At 45.8% G+C, this 19026-nt stretch overlaps 1 protein-coding gene across 4 annotated transcripts in view; it reads right to left on the reverse strand.

Moving 5' to 3' along the window:
* The window catches only part of LOC115197227 (La ribonucleoprotein 1, translational regulator), a 111210-nt gene that overhangs the window by 36408 nt on the left and 55776 nt on the right, over positions 1-19026 (reverse strand). For all 4 annotated transcript variants that reach the window (XM_029758560.1, XM_029758562.1, XM_029758559.1 and 1 more), the window contains exons 6-8: positions 18702-18839; positions 5014-5176; positions 2813-2957 (exon numbers count right to left, since the gene is read on the reverse strand). In XM_029758560.1, coding sequence (XP_029614420.1) covers positions 2813-2957; positions 5014-5176; positions 18702-18839 — 446 coding nt within the window. The remainder of the gene's footprint in view (positions 1-2812; positions 2958-5013; positions 5177-18701; positions 18840-19026) is intronic.

The raw sequence follows: 19026 nt of genomic DNA on the forward strand, positions 1-19026 counted from the left end.
TTGCAACCTTACGGTTAACTACTCCAACGCTCTAACCACCTGCTTTACATTGCACTCCGAGGAGCCTGCCTGTTACACGAATGCAGTAAGAAGCCAAGGTAAGTTGCTAGCTAGCATTAAACTTATCTTATAAAAAACAATCAATCATAATCACTAGTTAACTACACATGGTTGATGATATTACTAGTTTATCTAGCCTGTCCTGCGTTGCATATAATCGCTTAGGTACACGTTGCGCCAACCATAAACATCAATGTCTTTCTTAAAATCAATACACAAGTATATATATATAAATATATATATATATATATATTTTCTTGGGTATGATGCTACAAGCTTGTAGCATCACACCCAAGAAGACTCGAGTCTGTAATCGCTGCCAAAGGTGCTTCAACAAAGCACTGAGTAAAGGGTCTGATTACTTATGTAAATCTGATATTTTTTGCTTTATCATTATGGGGTATTGTGTGTAGATTGATGAGGAAAAAATACAATTGAATCAAATTAAGAATACTGCTGTTACATAACAAAATGTGGAAAAAGTCAAGTATAATATGCTAATGTGAGATACTTGTCTTTAGAAAGTGTCCTTTCAGTTGCACGTTTCGCTTAGCTGGGGCTCAGTCACTGGGGGCTCAGTCACTGGGGGCCCAGAGAGGGGAGAGGCCAGACTTGTCTTTTATATGCGAATGTGTCTTTACCTATTCTTAAACCATGTGAAGGGATGGCGTGATTAATGGGGAACCAATGACTTGTCTCCACAATGTCTGTGAGCAAGTCACTCCCTCCTTTTCTTTATTGTGGGAGGTTTATTGGAGGTTTATGGCAGTGTCTGGGACCATTGTATGTCCTCTCTTAGACCTCGCACTTATCCTGTGATAATATATGGCCTAGAGGCTCACTCCCCCCAGTGAGCCTGTCCAGGAGTGGGGTCAAGAGGGGGTTTGCTTGAGATGGGAGTATCTAGAGTTGACAATTGATATATGCCATTGGATGAAATGGTGTTTTTGTTCTATGAAGTACCAGGGACGAGATTAGAACCTCGTCATTAGGGATCAAACTGAACGATAATTTATAGCGAACGCGATCTAGATACTCCTCTCTAAAGTAAACAGTCTTTCTTTGTGAACCGTTCCTAACTATCTGTGGTTTGTCAAAAGGGGGTGGATATTTGGGTATAAAATATCTCAGTAGCCATTGTGTTCGAGTGTGCATTATTGAAGGTCAAGTGCTTTTGCAAAAGTATCTTAAGTATTAAAGATGTAGTTTAACTCAGACTGGTGTGTTTGTAACTCTCCTCATTTGGTAATGCAGAAATTAACCACCACAGTAGTCACCTGGAATGCATTTCAATTAGACAGGTGTGCCTTGTTAAAAGTTAATTTGTAGAATTTATTTATTTCCTTAATGCGTTTGAGCCAATCAGTTGTGTTGTGACAAGGTAGGGGTGGTATACAGAAGATAGACCTATTTGGTAAAAGACCAAGAACATATTATGAAAAGAACAGCTCAAATAAGCAAAGAGAAACGACAGTCCATCCTTACTTTAAGACATGAAGGTCAGTCAATACGGAACATTTCAAAAACTTTGAAACGTTTCAAGTGTAGTCACAAAAACCATCAAGCGCTATGATGAAACTGTCTCTCATGAGGACACTTAACCAAGGCACACTTAACCAGCATGGCTACCACAGAATTCTGCAGCGATACGCCCGCCCATCTTGTTTGCGCTTAGTGGGACTATCATTTGTTTTTCAATAGGACAATGACCCAACACACCTCCAGGCTGTGCAAGGGCTATTTGACCAAGAAGTAGAGTGATGGAGTGCTGCATCAGATGACCTGGCCTCCACAATCACCCGACCTCAATCCAATTGAGATGGTTTGGGATGAGTTGGACCGCAGAGTGAAGGAAAATCCTGGCTCGTAGTCAGCGTTCCAATTAATCCGAAAGGTGTTTGATGAGGTTGAGATCAGGGCTCTGTGCAGGCCAGTCAATTCTTCCACACAGATCTCGAAAAAACATTTCTGTATGGACCTCATTTTGCGCATGGGGGTAGTGTCATGCTGAAACAAGAAAGGGCCTTCCCCAAGCTGTTGCCAGAAAGTTTGAAGCTCAGAATCGTCTAGAATGTCATTGTATGCTGTAGCATTAACATTTCCCTTCACTGGAACTAAGGGACCTAGCCCGAACCATGAAAAACAGCCCCAGACCATTAATTCTCCTCCACCAAACTTTACAGTTGTCACTATGCATTGGGGCAGGTAGTGTTCTCCTGGCATCCGCTAAACCCAGATTCGTCCGTTGGACTGCCAGAAGGTGAAGCGTGATTCACCACTCCAGAGAACGAATTTCCACTGCTCCCGAGTCCAATGGCAGCAAAATTTACACCACTCCAGCTGACACTTCGCATTGTGATCTTAGGCTTGTGGGTGGCTGCTCAGCCATGGAAAAACATTTCATTTCTTCAGTAAGGCCATTCTACTGCCAATGTTTGTCTATCAATATTGCATGTCTGTGTGATCGATTGGATACAACTGTCAGCAACGGGTGTGGCTGATATTGTCAAATCATCAAATTTTAAGAGGTGTACACATACTTTTGTAGATTGATAGATATTAAAAAACGTTTAAAGAGAGATCAGTCCTATTTAGTAGTCTGCAGAAACTGGTTTTTACAAGTCAAAGCTTGATGAAAAGCAATGAATTACATACAAATTATACAGCTGATGAGGCATAGAAACGTATTTAGTTATTTATGGGACTAAAGCCATCTGGCTATATAAACATGTAAATAAGGAACACAGTGTACCTCTATAATGAGGTTGACGTCAGTGGTGAGGGCCTGCACCCTGTGGAAGCTGGCAATCAGACCAAGTGACAGGAAGCCCTCCTGGTCCATCTTCCTGCGCAGGAAGAAATCCCGCTCCAGGTTGTCAAGGCTGAAGTAGTACTCACTACGGAGAGATGCGAAAGTTCAAAAACAAGGAGGATCAAGGTACTCTTCCTATAATTAAAATGCCTTTATTATGAAGGCATGTTCAGCAAAGCCCTTGTCAGGGAATACAATGATATAATGTGGGAAAAGTTGAGGCTAAATATACTGCTCAAAAAAATAAAGGGAACACTTAAACAACACATCCTAGATCTGAATGAATGAAATAATCTTATTAAATACTTTTTTCTTTACATAGTTGAATGTGCTGACAACAAAATCACACAAAAATAATCAATGGAAATCCAATTTATCAACCCATGGAGGTCTGGATTTGGAGTCACACTCAAAATTAAAGTGGAAAACCACACCACAGGCTGATCCAACGTTGATGTAATGTCCTTAAAACAAGTCAAAATGAGGCTCAGTAGTGTGTGTGGCCTCCACGTGCCTGTATGACCTCCTTACAACGCCTGGGCATGCTCCTGATGAGGTGGCGGATGGTCTCCTGAGGGATCTCCTCCCAGACCTGGACTAAAGCATCCGCCAACTCCTGGACAGTCTGTGGTGCAACGTGGCGTTGGTTGATGGAGCGAGACATGATGTCCCAAATGTGCTCAATTGGATTCAGGTCTGGGGAACGGGCGGGCCAGTCCATAGCATCAATGCCTTCCTCTTGCAGGAACTGCTGACACACTCCAGCCACATGAGGTCTAGGATTGTCTTGCATTAGGAGGAACCCAGGGCCAACCGCACCAGCATACGGTTTCACAAGGGGTATGAGGATCTCATCTCAGTACCTAATGGCAGTCAGGCTACCTCTGGCGAGCACATGGAGGGCTGTGCGGCCCCCCCAAAGAAATGCCACCCCACACCATGACTGACCCACCGCCAAACCGGTCATGCTGGAGGATGTTGCAGGCAGCAGAACGTTCTCCACGGCGTCTCCAAACTCTGTCACATGCTCAGCGTGAACCTGCTTTCATCTGTGAAGAGCACAGGGCGCCAGTGTCGAATTTGCCAATCTTGGTGTTCTCTGGCAAATGCCAAACGTCCTGCACGGTGTTGGGCTGTAAGCACAACCCCCACCTGTGGACGTCGGGCCCTCATACCACTCTCATGGAGTCTGTTTCTGACCGTTTGAGCAGACACATGCACATTTGTGGCCTGCTGGAGGTCAATTTGCAGGGCTCTGGCAGTGCTTCTCCTGCTCCTCCTTGCACAAAGGCGGAGGTAGCGGTCCTGCTGCTGGGTTGTAGCCCTCCTACGGCCTCCTCCACGTCTCCTGGTGTCCTGGCCTGTCTCCTGGTAGCGCCTCCATGCTCTGGACACTACGCTGACAGACACAGCAAACCTTCTTGCCACAGCTCGCATTGATGTGCCATCCTGGATGAGATGCACTACCTGAGCCACTTGTGTGGGTTGTAGACTCCGTCTCATGCTACCACTAGAGTGAAAGCACCGCCAGCATTCAAAAGTCACCAAAACATCAGCCAGGACGCATAGGAACTGAGAAGTGGTCTGTGGTCCCCACCTGCAGAACCACTCCTTTATTGGGGGTGTCTTGCTAATTGCCTATAATTTCCACCTGTTGTCTATTCCATTTGCACAACAGCATGTGAAATTTATTGTCAATCAGTGTTGCTTCCTAAGTGGACAGTTTGATTTCACAGAAGTGTGATTGACTTGGAGTTACATTGTGTTGTTTAAGTGTTCCCTTTATTTTTTTGAGCAGTGTATTTGCCTACGTTCAGTTTCGTTTGAGTTGGAGATAAACGTAATTTCAATTGTCATCAGTTGTTTAGGAGATGGAATTTGATAATGGAAATAGTGCAAGCCTATAAGCCACATTGATTCAGATTCCATGTTATATTCTGGGGCCACCCATATGAGAAAGTATGCATGCATGTTTAAGTCGGTTTGGATAAAAGTGTCTGCTAAATGGCATATATTATATTACACTATTCCAAGGCTGAACAACAGTCATATCTGCTTCCTCTTGAAACATTGACCTGTAAAGCGTAGTAACCAATGGTAGTACATTTAAAGCAAAGTAACCAACGGTAGGTAGTACTCACATCTGCCTTTTGACATAGTCCTTGAGCAGGCCCTGGTCCACTGTGTACAGGTCATTGCTGCTCATGTTGTTGTAGTAATAGGTGACTGGAGCACCAAACTTCTGTCCGTAGGCGCCGTCCTTCCCGTTGTAGGCCTTGAAGCCATAATGGTAGTCAGAGTGACCTGGTGGGAGTCACGGCAGTAGTAAACCATTACAGGGCTACTGTCACAAGCCTACTACAAGTGGACAACAAGGCTACAGAGCTACAAGAGTTCACAACAGCAGGGAGACATTTGCAGCACAGCTGTTGAATCCCGGGAAGGCGCGCAATGATTTACTAAATAGGAGCTAGCTAAGATTTAACATTTGGTGTCCCTCGGGGGAAAATTCTTTGACTTCTGAAAGCAACACTGTGTTCCTGAGAAGAGGGAAGAGTCGGAAAACTCAAAACCGGTGGTTCTCGGCCAAGTGAGAAGGAGAAGAACGGCAGGTTTCATCACAACAGGGGTTGGGTGGAGTGAGGGAGTGTCACCTTTGCTCCTCTCCCCGTGTTCCACCCCCTTTCTCCTCGAATGAAGGGTGGCAGTGTTTTCCTGTCGGAGGCAGACTCCCATGGCCCAGTCAGAGGTGAGAGAGGAAAGGCTGGTTGCCAAAACCAACAGGCCCAAGCTAGGGACGTAGAATTTTTGAATATCCAAACGGATGTTAGTATTATGAATACTTCTGTGAGTACTACTGCAATCTCCCTCTCAATTCAATTCAAGGGGTTTTATGGGCATGGGAAACATATGTTAACATTGCCAAAGCAAGTGAGGTAGATAATATACAAAAGTGAAATGAACAATAAACAGCACTCACAGAAGTTCCTCTCTCCCTCCGTCTGCTCCCTCCCATCACACCGGCCCCTCCACAGCAATAGAGCGCCACCCTCCCTCCCATCTCACACCGGCCCCTCCACAGCCGCAGCAATAGAGCGCCACCCTCCCTCCCATCTCACACCGGCCCCTCCACAGCCGCAGCAATAGAGCGCCACCCTCCCTCCCATCTCACACCGGCCCCTCCACAGCCGCAGCAATAGAGCGCCACCCTCCCTCCCATCTCACACCGGCCCCTCCACAGCCGCAGCAATAGAGCGCCACCCTCCCTCCCATCTCACACCGGCCCCTCCACAGCCGCAGCAATAGAGCGCCACCCTCTCTCCCTCCCATCTCACACCGGCCCCTCCACAGCCGCAGCAATAGAGCGCCACCCTCTCTCCCTCCCATCTCACACCGGCCCCTCCACAGCCGCAGCAATAGAGCGCCACCCTCCCTCCCATCTCACACCGGCACCTCCAACACCGGAGCAATAGAGCACCACCCTCCCTCCCATCTCACACCGGCCCCTCCACAGCTGCAGCAATAGAGCGCCACCCTCTCTCCCTCCCATCTCACACCGGCCCCTCCACAGCTGCAGCAATAGAGCACCACCCTCTCTCCCTCCCATCTCACACCGGCCCCTCCACAGCTGCAGCAATAGAGCACCACCCTCTCTCCCTCCCATCTCACACCGGCCCCTCCACAGCTGCAGCAATAGAGCGCCACCCTCTCTCCCTCCCATCTCACACTGGCCCCTCCACAGCTGCAGCAATAGAGCGCCACCCTCTCCCTCGCGCAGCAGTGCTCGGGTCACAAACTTAAGCTAATAAACCCCACATGGATTTTGAATATGCAACACATTTATGATACTACTCCAATAGTGAAATTATTTCAAACTCTAATACCGAGCACCATGTCTAACCCCACTGCCCTGAGGTATCACAGGTCTTGACACGTCCTAACAAACTCTGGTTGTTATTAAATTGCTTTGTTTATACTGTTCCTTAGTAAGGCCGGATCAGGGTCACACAAGACCAAGGCAAAGCCAGCAAAGCTGTCAGACAGATCATTCCACCATTTCCACATAAGCACAACCACACAGAGCGGAACAAGCAATAGAGCGCAACCACACAAAGAGAGAGAGCTGGTAGAGTGGAGAGCTGGGCTGGGCTTTAAGACATGTGGCGAAGCTCCATTCAACAGTATTGTTCTACAGAGGATCGAATGCGCTCAAACTATCCAGCCCTCCATGTAACAATTCATAATTTTCCACAAAGGGGATTTTGGACATTTAACCAGTTTGACTGACAGCACTAACAAAAACTAAAGAATTCATAACAGATTTGTTCTTGCACAATATAGGTTCAACATACCCACTTACCCAATTAGATGCCTTTAAGAGTGCCTTTAGAGGCCAATGAAACGTTTTATCCCAAAAACAAAACTTTCAGAGAAAAACATTACAAATCAATGATGTGGAAAAGTGTTTTACATGAGTACTGAATAATTTAGAGGCAAAACAAAAATAGTTTGAGAAATGTATTCAGGAGAAATTTGGTTCAATTTATCTAACCTTCAATATATTTAACCTTCATAACAATAATATATTTAACCTTCAATATAGAAACGCAGAGAAAAAAAAGGACATCCAGAAAATTGTTACAAACAACAGAGAAACCCTTGTTTCACCTAAGGATATTTTGACTGAAGTAGAATATATATATATATATATATATATATTTTGTGTTTCCAACTTTGAAGAATTTTATGACAGCGTCTTACCTAAGAATCGACGATACAAAAAAATGTATTAGAGAACGAACTATGGTTAACAAATGACTACGTTCAGACACAGAAAACCCCAGGCCTTGATGGCACGCCATCAAAGTATAGGTATATCAAACATTTTATGACTCGATGGAAGATCTACTAGCAATCTTTAATTATTCATATACACTACTGTTCAAAAGTTTGGGGTCACTTAGAAATGTCCTTGTTTTTGAAAGAAAAGCACATTTTTTTGTCCATTAAAATAACATCAAATTGATCAGAAACACAGTGTAGACATTGATGTTGTAAATAACTATTGGAGCTGGAAACTACAGATTTTTTATGGAATTTCGACATAGGCGTACAGAGACCCATTATCAGCAACCATCACTCCTGTGTTCCAACGGATTAGCTAACACAACGTGCCAAGTTTATAATTTTAAAGGCTAATTGATCACTAGAAAACCCTTTCGCAATTATGTTAGCATAGCTGAAAACTGTTGTTCTGATTAAAGAAGCAATAAAAAAATGGCCTTCAGACTAGTTGAGAATCTGGAGCATCAGCATTTGTGGGTTCGATTACAGGCTCAAAATGGCCAGAAACAAATTACTTTCTTCTGAAACTCGTCAGTCTATTTTTGTTCTGAGAAATGAAGGCTATTCCATGCGAGAAATTGCCAAGAAACTGAAGATCTCGTACAACGCTGTGTACAACTCCCTTCACAGAACAGTGCAAACTGGCTCTAACCAGAATAGAAAGAGGAGTGGGAGGCCCCGGTGCACAACTGAGCAAGAGGACAAGCACATTAGAGTGTCTAGTTTGAGAAACAGACGCCTCACAAGTCCTCAACTGGCAGCTTCATTAAATAGTACCCTCAAGTTGGCTGGATGTCCTTTGGATAGCGGAACATTCTTGATACACGGGAAACGGTTGAGCGTGAAAAACTCAGTGTTGCAGTTCTTGACACACTGAAACCAGTGAGCCTGGCACCTATTACCATACGCCGTTCAAAGCCAGTTCAATATTTTTTCTTGCCCATTCAACCTCAATGGCACACACACAATCTGTAGTGGAGGACCTGTTGGACTCTATGTTCTTAGCACTACGTGTTCTCTCCCAGGTGCTTGTAAGGTCACAGATGACACACAGGTAGGATTCCAGTTGAGGTGGTTTAATGACGCCGATTCACATAGAGCAGGAACAGCACAGCGTATGGCTTGACAATTGTGTCAACCAAGAGTGTGTGATTTCTGAAGGACGCACACTGGCCTGGCTAAAACAAAGAATGCTAACTAAAAGGTAATCACAGGAGATAGGCTGGATCACTTGGCTTGTGGACTTTCTCTAGTTACTTCTAGACTCCACATCACCGGTGGGCGGAGCAACTGCTCTCCTATGATGAACTAATATTTTCTCTCAATAGTCTTTCATTCAGCCGCCCCCAAATTGTGCCGTCAATTTGCACCTGAGAAAGGTTAACCCGTTAGGGCTAGGGGGCAGTATTTACACGGCCGGATAAAACACTTACCCGATTTAATCTGGTTACTACTCCTACCCAGTAACTAGAATATGCATATAATTATTGGCTTTGGATAGAAAACACCCTAAAGTTTCTAAAACTGTTTGAATGGTGTCTGTGAGTATAACAGAACTCATATGGCAGGCAAAAACCTGAGAAGATTCCTTAAAGGAAGTGCCCTCTCTGACAAGATCTTGTTGTTCTTGTCTCTGTTTATTGAAGACTGAGGATTTTGCTGTAACGTGACACTTCCTACGGCTCCCATAGGCTCTCAGAGCCCGGGAAAAAGCTGAATGATGTCATTCCAGCCCCAGGCTGAAACACATTTGCGCTTTTGGCAAGTGGCCGATAAGAGGATAATGGGCTTAGGCGCTTGCACGAGTCGATCCTGTGCTTTATTTTCTGTCGTCTATTTACCTAAACGCAGATTCCCGGTCGGAATATTATCGCTTTTTTACGAGAAAAATGACATAAAAATTGATTTTAAACAGCGGTTGACATGCTTCAAAGTACGGTAATATTTAGATTTTTTTTGTCACGAAATGCGCCGTGCTCGTAACCCTTATTTACCATTCGGATAGTGTCTTGAACGCACGAACAAAACGCCGCTGTTTGAACATAACTATGGATTATTTGGGACCAAACCAACATTTGTTATTGAAGTAGAAGTCCTGGGAGTGCATTCTGACAAAGAACACCAAAGGTAATCAAACTTTTCTAATAGTAAAATCGGAGTTTGGTGAAGGCTAAACTTGCTGGGTGTCTAAATAGCTAGCCCTGTGATGGTGGGCTATCTACTTAGAATATTGCAAAATGTGCTTTCACCAAAAAGCTATTTTAAAATCGGACATATCGAGTGCATAGAGGAGTTCTGTATCTATAATTCTTAAAATTATTGTTATGCTTTTTGTGAATGTTTATCGTGAGTAATTTAGTAAATTGTTAGTAAATTCGCCGGAAGTTTGCGGGGGGTATGCTAGTTCTGAACGTCACATGCCAATGTAAAAAGCTGTTTTTTGATATAAATATGAACTTGATTGAACAAAACATGCATGTATTGTATAACACAATGTCCTAGGTGTGTCATCTGATGAAGATCATCAAAGGTTAGTGCTGCATTTAGCTGTCTTCTGGGTTTTTGTGACATTATATGCTAGCTTGAAAAATGGGTGTCTGATTATTTCTGGCTAGGTACTCTGCTGACATAATCTAATGTTTTGCTTTCGTTGTAAAGCCTTTTTGAAATCGGACAGTGTGGTTAGATTAACGAGAGTCTTGTCTTTAAAATGCTGTAAAATAGTCATATGTTTGAGAAATTGAAGTAATAGCATTTCTAAGGTATTTGAATAACGCGCCACAGGATTCCACTGGCTGTTACGTAGGTGGGACGATTTGGTGCCACCTACCCTAGAGAGTTTAAGGGTTCTTGGGAGGGGTTAAGGCAGGCGTACTGCCGTCTTCTCTATCCGGGAGAGCTGGGAGGTCTAGCTACCGGGCAACAGGACAGGTGTATGTTCTGTCCTTGATCTTGACCTCGGCAGACCACTGTAGTGTAGAGCGCAGTCTTAATGGAGCGAATCTCTCTCTCCCAAACTATGAAGTGCGGTGCTGCAGGGGGGGTTGAAGCGGAAGGCAATCTGTTTTGCAAAATACTCTTGCAGGTTGGGAGACAAACCAGCGAAGGCCTCGTGCAGCTCCTTCTCACCTCCTGGGAAGTTCGTTCCCTGGTCAGATGAATCTTCTAAAGGGCCATCAGAAAGGAGTCTGCATCGATGTTGGTCAAGAGGTCCAAGTATACAACCCTCGTGGGGAGACACTTGAAGATTATCCCCAATCTCCGACACCCCGGCGCAGTTTGACCTTAGAGGGCCGAAGCAGTCCATGCCCGTGGAGTGGAAGGCTGGCTTGAAGAGGTGCAGGCGTGCAACTGGCAGGTCAGCCATCTTGGGGACAGCAGGTCTGGATTTTCATCTATGGCATTCTGTGCAGGTGTGCTGGAAGCGGCGAATGGCTTCCCCCCGCAGAGGATCCAAAAGGTGCAGCGGATCTCTGCAAACACCCTCTCAGGGCTGGGATGGCACAGACGGCTGTCGTGATCTTGGATCAGGAGTCTATTGGATGGATAACAAGGATTGAGGACAGCGGGATGAACTGTTCTAGATCTTTGGCAAGACGTAGTCTAGAACTCGGATGAGCTCTCCGGACTCATCAAGTTCAGGTGACAAAGTAATTAGGCAACTGCTGGATGGGACAGGCTTACCAGCTTTCAGGTGATGGAGCTCATCTGGGAAACTCTTGCTGGGCTCTCGAAGATGACGGTCTCTGCTTTCACCACCCTGACCTGCCACCCCGTGTAGCACTTGTGTAATGACTTCTAGAAGCTCCTTCCAGGTGGAACACACTAGCTCACATCTGGGTCTTGGGGACCGGCAATTGCAGTGACACCGCAGAAATTGGGCTTCCGGAGTTCAGACGCGTCCTCTTCAGGATGAGCGTTTGGCTTAGTAGGCAATGCATCTGGACTTTGAAGGAGAAACGATGCTCGGATGGTGTATGGCAGAATGAAACCAAGGGGGTCGTACCGGCTGGCGAGAACATTTTACATATTCCGCATGGTCGGCCCTCCGGAGTCCACGGCTTGATGCTTGCACCCCAAGGTGTCAGACTGGCAGTGCCAGCTGAGCCCTAGGGTAGACTCAGTTGAATCTTCTTTCTCTAGGGCGAACCAAAGCTCAAGGTTGTCTGTTCTGGCCTCCTTTGATAGGTGATTGATGCTTGGCATGTTGCTGGCCCACTGGTCTAGCTCGAACCCGCCAGATACCAGGAGCTCTCGTAGCTTGTTCACTAGCTGTCTGGCTTCTGCTGGTGTTGGCACGCTCTGGAGGCAGTTGTCAATGTAGAATCACCTCTCTACGGAGAAACTAATATCATCGCCAGGCTCGCTGTTTTTTGTGACATGCCTCTGGAAGGCAAAGGTTGCGCAGCATTGGCTGCATGTGGTGCCAAAGGGAAGGACCTGCCACTCAAAGACATCAGGAGACTCTTCTCTCTTCATGTCACGCCAAACAAACTGTAGGAGGGGCCTATCTTCAGGTAGGAGACAGACCTGATGAAACATCCCCTTGATGTCTACACTTATCCCGACGGCATGCTCACGGAACCGCAACAGTACTCACAAGAGTGACCCACCCAAGGTAGGTCCTGGGAGCAAGGACGCGTTCAGGTTGAGACCCTGGAACTGGTAGGAGCAGTTGAATTCTTGCCGTTGTGACTCAACATGTGGTGGTGGACGTACCATGATTCTACCTCTTCAGAGAGAGCATGTTGGAGCTTAACTTCTTAACTGAGCCTGCTTGCATTAGCTTCTGTATCTCAGCACTGTATGATGCAGCTCTCTGGATCCTTAGCAAGCCGTCTCTCCATGCATCTAAGGCTTTGCATCACCGCTTCCTTCGGGGCTTGGAAGCAGGATATCTCTCTAGCACAGTAGTGGGATGGTGTAGCAAAACACTCAGTCTACCTCTATGCGTGCAGTCTTGGTCTCGATCAGGTCGACAGCTTCCTGGTCCTGCCTCTACTTGCCAGAGCTTCTTGACGCTCCTAAACCTTTTGGTTGAGGCAGGAAGGTCGCTGATGCACTAGGAAGGGTCTGGATGTCCTGCCAAATAGTTCTGAGGTCTAGTTCTTCTGGGGTACCCTGTAACCCAAGCTTCTGTGCAGCATTTGGAAGGAGCATGGTACGCTCGTAACTGTCGTACAGAACAGCGTAGGTGTCGAGGGTATGGTCCCCATGGTGTAGGAGCACCCTGATCACCTTCAAAAGGATGTGATCACAGTTAGCTGGTCTATGTAGGTAAAGCACCTCTATGGCTGTGCTTACCAGGCAGCTCTCCTCTTATGGTGACTCTTTGGTGTTTTTGTCATTGACCTCGTGAAAGACTTCTAGAAATGTTCACAGGCAGAGACCCCAGGGCTTCTTGAGGGTGCACTGGGATGCATGATGGTGCCTTCCACAATGCCAGCACTTCTTGTTGGTCTTGCTCCAATCTTACTTGCTCCGTGGTGAACATCTGGATGGCTGAGCACTGGTTGAGATATTGCAATAAGCCTGAGCACTAAGGACAGTATGGCTTCGCCTTGCCTTTGTTATTGCTAGCAGCTGAACTGTTGAATGCTGAGGCAGAGGCTCCACTCTCCGGGTTGTCTTTAACTCCAGAAGGGCGCCGTGTTTTCCGTGGAGCCCCTCTGACTTATACCCAAGTCTGTCCTAATGCCCTTTGCTTGATGACTGGCATCGTAGTCTTGACACCAGGACTGTAACCACTAAGAACTTGAGTAAGGTATATGTGGTACCAGGCTGATGAAAGACAACGGCGGAGGTCTGACCTAATCTCAGGTGGAAGCTTGCTGAGTAGGCATTCCACATAAGACCCGTACATCAGCTCTGTGCTGCCATCTAGACCCAGTGTCCGGAGCATACCCACTAAGGGCTGGACCTATAGTGCGAACTTCTGGTATCTCCACGGCGTACATCGTGAGAGTCCATGACACTGGCTATCTTCTTCAGGGCGACATAGTGTGGCTGTCCAAACTTCTCGTTCAGGGCTGCCATGGTGTTTCAGTAAGGTGTGGGGGAGTTTAGGTATGAATCTGCCACTAGGCAGGCTTCTTCTAGCTTTAAGTGATCCACTAGGATTTGATACTTGAAGAGCTCGTTCCCGTCAGCTGGCAGGAGGTTCCCTAGTGCAATCTTCAGGCAAGCAGACTCACTTGAGTCTCTGCTGTTGAAGTTAGGGATGGTTGACCTAGGCCATGTGTAGGTCTGCACTGCTGCCGCCGGCGGTGAAGCCTCTAGGGGGCTGCGGAAGGGGTTGAGGGTCTGACCTCGGTATCCATGGAACCTGACCTGGTCGGCGACCTGGTGGGTGCTCTGGTTGCCTTTGGCTGGCGGCTCTTCGTGGCTCATAGGCTGCTGCATGAGGGTGAGCCCTAGGAGGAAAAAGACTGCCGGGTCAGTGCACCAACGTAGCGCTGTGAAGATGCAGCACTGGCTTGGTGAGGAGGTAAGCTATAATCCCCATCAAGGCGGTAACGACTCTCTGAGATATGGCAAAGGTGTAGCCTCTCTTGGAGGGTGTAGCCTCTCTTGGTGTAGCCTCTCGGAGTCCTGACCACTGATTCTGGTCTGCTCTGCTTAGCTTAGCAGCAGCGGAAGTAGCCTGATCCCTCATGACTTTGAGCTCACTCATCTTGTCCAGAAGGTCTACTACTTGTTCTTTCTCTAGCTGATCTAATTCTTCCTCTGTAGGCTATGGTGGTGGATCAGGCCACTCACTGTCATCGCATTCCTCTTCATCGTTATCGTACTCCTCGCTGAACTCTTCCTCTAGCTCAAGTGGGGGAATAAGGTGGACTGGGAAAACCGACTCAATTCGTACAGTGGGGCCAGACTGTTGCTGAGTAGACTTTGTGGGTGTATAGCTGGCTGCAGTCGGGTCAAGGGGTGGCAGCAGACCTTATCCACAAGCTTCCTCATTTCCTGTTTAACGCCATGAACCTCGGCAAAATCTCTCTACGGCTAGTTGGGATATCCGGTGTCCTGTGTGAATTTAAGTATGCCCTCTCTAATTCGCTCTCTCTCTCTCGGAGGGGGACCTGAGCCCTAGGACCATGCCTCAGGACTACCTGGTCTGATGACTGTCCCCAGTCCACCTGGCCGTGCTGCTGTTCCAGTTTCAGCTGTTCTGCCTGCGGCTATGGAACCCTGACCTGTTCACCGGACATGTTACCTGTCCCAGACCTGCTGTTTTCAACTCTCTAGAGACAGCAGGAGCAGTAGAGATACTCTCAATGATTGGCTATGAAAAGCCAACTGACATTTACTCCTGAGGTGCTGACCAGTTGCACCCTCGACAACTACTATGATTATTATTATTTGGCCCTGCTGGTCATCTATGAACATTTGAACATCTTGGCCATGTTCTGTTATAATCTTCACCCGGCACAGCCAGAAGAAGACTGGCCACTCCTCATAGTCTGGTTCCTCTCTAGGTTTCTTCCTAGGTTCTGGCCTTTCTCGGGAGTTTATCCTAGCCACCGTGCTTCTACACCTGCATTGCTTGCTGTTTGGGGTTTTAGGCTGGGTTTCTGTACAGCACTTTGAGGTATCAGCTGATGTAAGAAGGGCTTTATAAATAAATGTAATTGATTTGATTGATATATGCAGCTTCTCGTTCTCTTTCCGGATCTCCTCTAGCTCTGCTTGGTAAGCTGTTGGCAGCTTCCTGTGTTCCCGGTAAGGGTGTGTCTCTGCTTACCTCCATGTGTTGTCGTCTTCTCTGCAGGCTGTGGGCTAGCTGGGATTCTGAACCATACCCTCTGTGGTGATGGCTCTGAGCCAGTATCCCATTGAACCTGGCGAGTGGATGAGGTTGCATGTGACAAGGTGAAGGGGGTCATCTTTGCCGCTCCTTCATGATGAAAATACCACTCCTCTTCTTGACCATTTACATCATAGGGTGTTGTGCTATGGTGTGGTGAAGTATGCCGTGTATGGCTCACATATTCTACCTCGTAATCTTGTAGATGCTGTGGTGGCCGTGTCTGATGCGTCAAACGAACTGCTGGATGTGTAAAAGCTTCACTCACGTAGTAGTCTTGCATCTTGCGCCTGGGAAAAGCACTGAAGATCTGTCTCGAATGGACCACAATGTAGTGGAGGAGGACCTGTTGGACTGTATATTTGGGCTCCCGAGTGGCGCAGCGGTCTAAGGCACTGCATCTCAGTGCTAGAGGCGTCACTACAGACCCTGGTTCAATTACAGGCTGTATCACAACAGGCCGTGATTGGGAGTCCCATAGGGTGGCACACTATTGGCCCAGTGTCGTCCAGGTTAGGGTTTGGCAGGGGTAGGCTGTCATTGTAAATAAGAATTTGTTCTTGACTTCACTAGGGTAGGAATTTGGAATTTTGGATGAAAAGCGTGCTTAAAGTAAACTGCCGGCTAACTCAGGTCCAGAACCTAGGATATGCACATAATTGGTAGATTTGGATGGAAAACACTCTAAAGTGTCCAAAACTGTTAAAATTATGTCTGTGTGTATAACAGAACTGATATGGCAGGCAAAAACCTGAGGAAAATCCATCCAGGAAATGCTTTTATTTTGAAATGGCTGTTTTTCCATTGAAAGCCTATCCACCATATATCCACCACTTATGACCCAGTTCACGATCTCTATGGCTTCCACAGCATGTGGCCAGTCTTTAGGCATTGTTTCAGACTTTTACTCTGAAAAATGAGGGAGAAACTGCACTTTCAATGAGAGGACAGTGGAAGTTTCAGACATGAGTCCAGCGCGTGACCGGGAGCATGCCTTTCTTGTTTTTCCTTTTCTATTGACGAAGCTATTGTCTGGTTGAAATATGACTGATTATTTATGACAAAAACAACCTGAGGATTGACTATAAACATCGTTTGACATGTTTCTATGAATTCTTATCGTACTTTTTTGATTTTTGTCTGTCTGTTGTGAACGCGCTTTGTTCCATTGGATTACTGAACAAAACTCACCAACAAAACGGAGGTTTTTGGGCATAAAGAGGGACATTATCGAACAAAATTAACATTTATTGTGTAACATGGAGTCTTCGGAGTGCAACCATATGAAGATCAAAGGTAAGTAATTAATTTTATCGCTATTTCTGACTTTTGTTATTCCTCTCCTTGGCTACTAACGGTTTGTAATGATTTGTCTGCTGGGCGCTGTTCTCAGATAATTGCATGGTTTGCTTTCGCCGTAAAGCCTTTTTGAAATCTGACACCGTGGTTGGATTAACAAGAAGTTAATCTTTAAACCGATGTATAACATTTGTATGTTTCATGAATTTTTATAATGAGTATTTATGTTTTTGAATTTGGAGCTCTGCAATTTCACTGGATCAAATCAAATGTATTTATATAGACCTTCTTACATCAGCTGATATCAAAGTGCTGTACAGAAACCCAGCCTAAAACCCCAAACAGCAAGCAATGCAGAAGCACGGTGGCTAGGAAAAACTCCCTAGAAAGGCCAAAACCTAGGAAGAAACCTAGAGAGGAACCAGGCTATGAGGGGTGGCCAGTCCTCTTCTGGCTGTGCCGGGTGGAGATTATAACAGCACATGGCCTAGATTTTCAAATGTTCATAAATGACCAGCATTGTGAAATAATAATTATCATAGTAGTTGTCGAGGGTGCAACAAGTCAGTAACACAAGAGTAAGTGTCAGCTGGCTTTTTCATAGCCGATCTTTGAGAGTATCTACCGCTGCTGCTGTTTCTAGAGAGTTGAAATGGCCAACACCTGGATGTTGGTTAACTGACTTGCCTAGTTAAATAAAAGGTTAAATATTCTCTCCCAGGTGCTTGAAAGGGCCCAGATGGCAGACAGATATAATTCCAGTTGAGGTAGTTTAATGATGTTGATTCACAGAGCAGGAACGGCACAGCACACTGTATGGCTTGACAATTGTGTCAACCAAGAGTGTGTGATTTCTGAAGGACGCACACTGGCCTGGCTAAAACAAAGAATGCTAACTGAAAGGTAATCACAGGAGATAGGCTGGATCACTTGGCTTGTGTACTTTCTCTAGTTACTTCTAGACTGCACATCACCGGTGGGCAGAGCTACAGCTCTCCTGTGATGAACATATTAAGCAAACACTTTTTTATTTTACTGTTGCTATTATTCTTTACTGTAGCCCATCCCATTTAATAAATGGTAGTATCAATCCACAATCAACTAGGACGAGAACTCTGCGCCCCAATTAAGATTGGAGTTTATGAAAATGCAAAGATTGTCAATAACCTACAGAAGTTAAGATAACCGCATGCAGTACTAAGCCATGGAAAGCCTTGATTGGCCAGTGAGTGGCCCTTGTCACACCAACAATTGAGTTATTAATCAAAACCCAGCCCTTTCGTGCCACCACCAAATATTACGCTCATAGTTGCCGCTGTGAAAATATTTTTAAAAAATACTTCGGACCTATAGCGCTACACCAGCGAAGATGTAGGTTTGTTAAAATAAAGCACTAAATTGGAAACCTCAAATGGAGTTTTAAATCTTTAGGGTTTCAGTCTCCTCCAGTCTACTGATAAATGCTATAGCTTAGGACATTCCTTGTATTCAATCATTAAGATAAACAACAACAAAACACCACACTGCATGCGATTGGCATGCTGACTGCAAGAATGTCCACCAGAGCTGTTCCAGAGAATTTAATGTTAATTTCGCTACCATAAACTGTCTCCAATGTCGTTTTAAAGATTTTGACAGTACATCCAACCGGCCTCCAAGGCCCACCCATGGCTGCACCCCTGCCCAGTCATGTGAAATCCATAGATTAGGGCCTACATTTCTATTGAGTAACTTCCTTAAAGAACTGCAACTCAGTAAAATCTTTAAAATTGTTGCATGTTGCATTTATCATTTTGTTCAGTATAGTTACAATATGATATGACTTTGACCATTTAAATGGTATTGCATTTTTGGGGGAGATACAATCATTTTTTTGCTTACCTCTGGAGCCTCTGCCTCGTCCCCGGCCCCTGCCACGACCCCGGAACCCGGCACGGAAGGGAGCACCCTCGCTCCTCACGCTGGACACCTCATCGTGGTCGTCACTCCATTCACGCTCGTACTTCCCTCTGTACCAGTCTGAGAACATAAAATATACAAAAGTCTATGTGATTTCGGCTATTTCAACCACAACCATTACTAAAAGGTGTATAAAAATCAAACAAAGCCATGCAATCTCCATAGACAAACATTGGCATTAGAATGGCCTTACTGAAGAGCTCAGTGCCTTTCAACATGGCACTAACATAGGATGCCACCTTTCCAA

The sequence above is a fragment of the Salmo trutta genome, chromosome 7 (assembly GCF_901001165.1).
Source record: "Salmo trutta chromosome 7, fSalTru1.1, whole genome shotgun sequence".
Lineage (NCBI taxonomy): Eukaryota > Metazoa > Chordata > Actinopteri > Salmoniformes > Salmonidae > Salmo > Salmo trutta.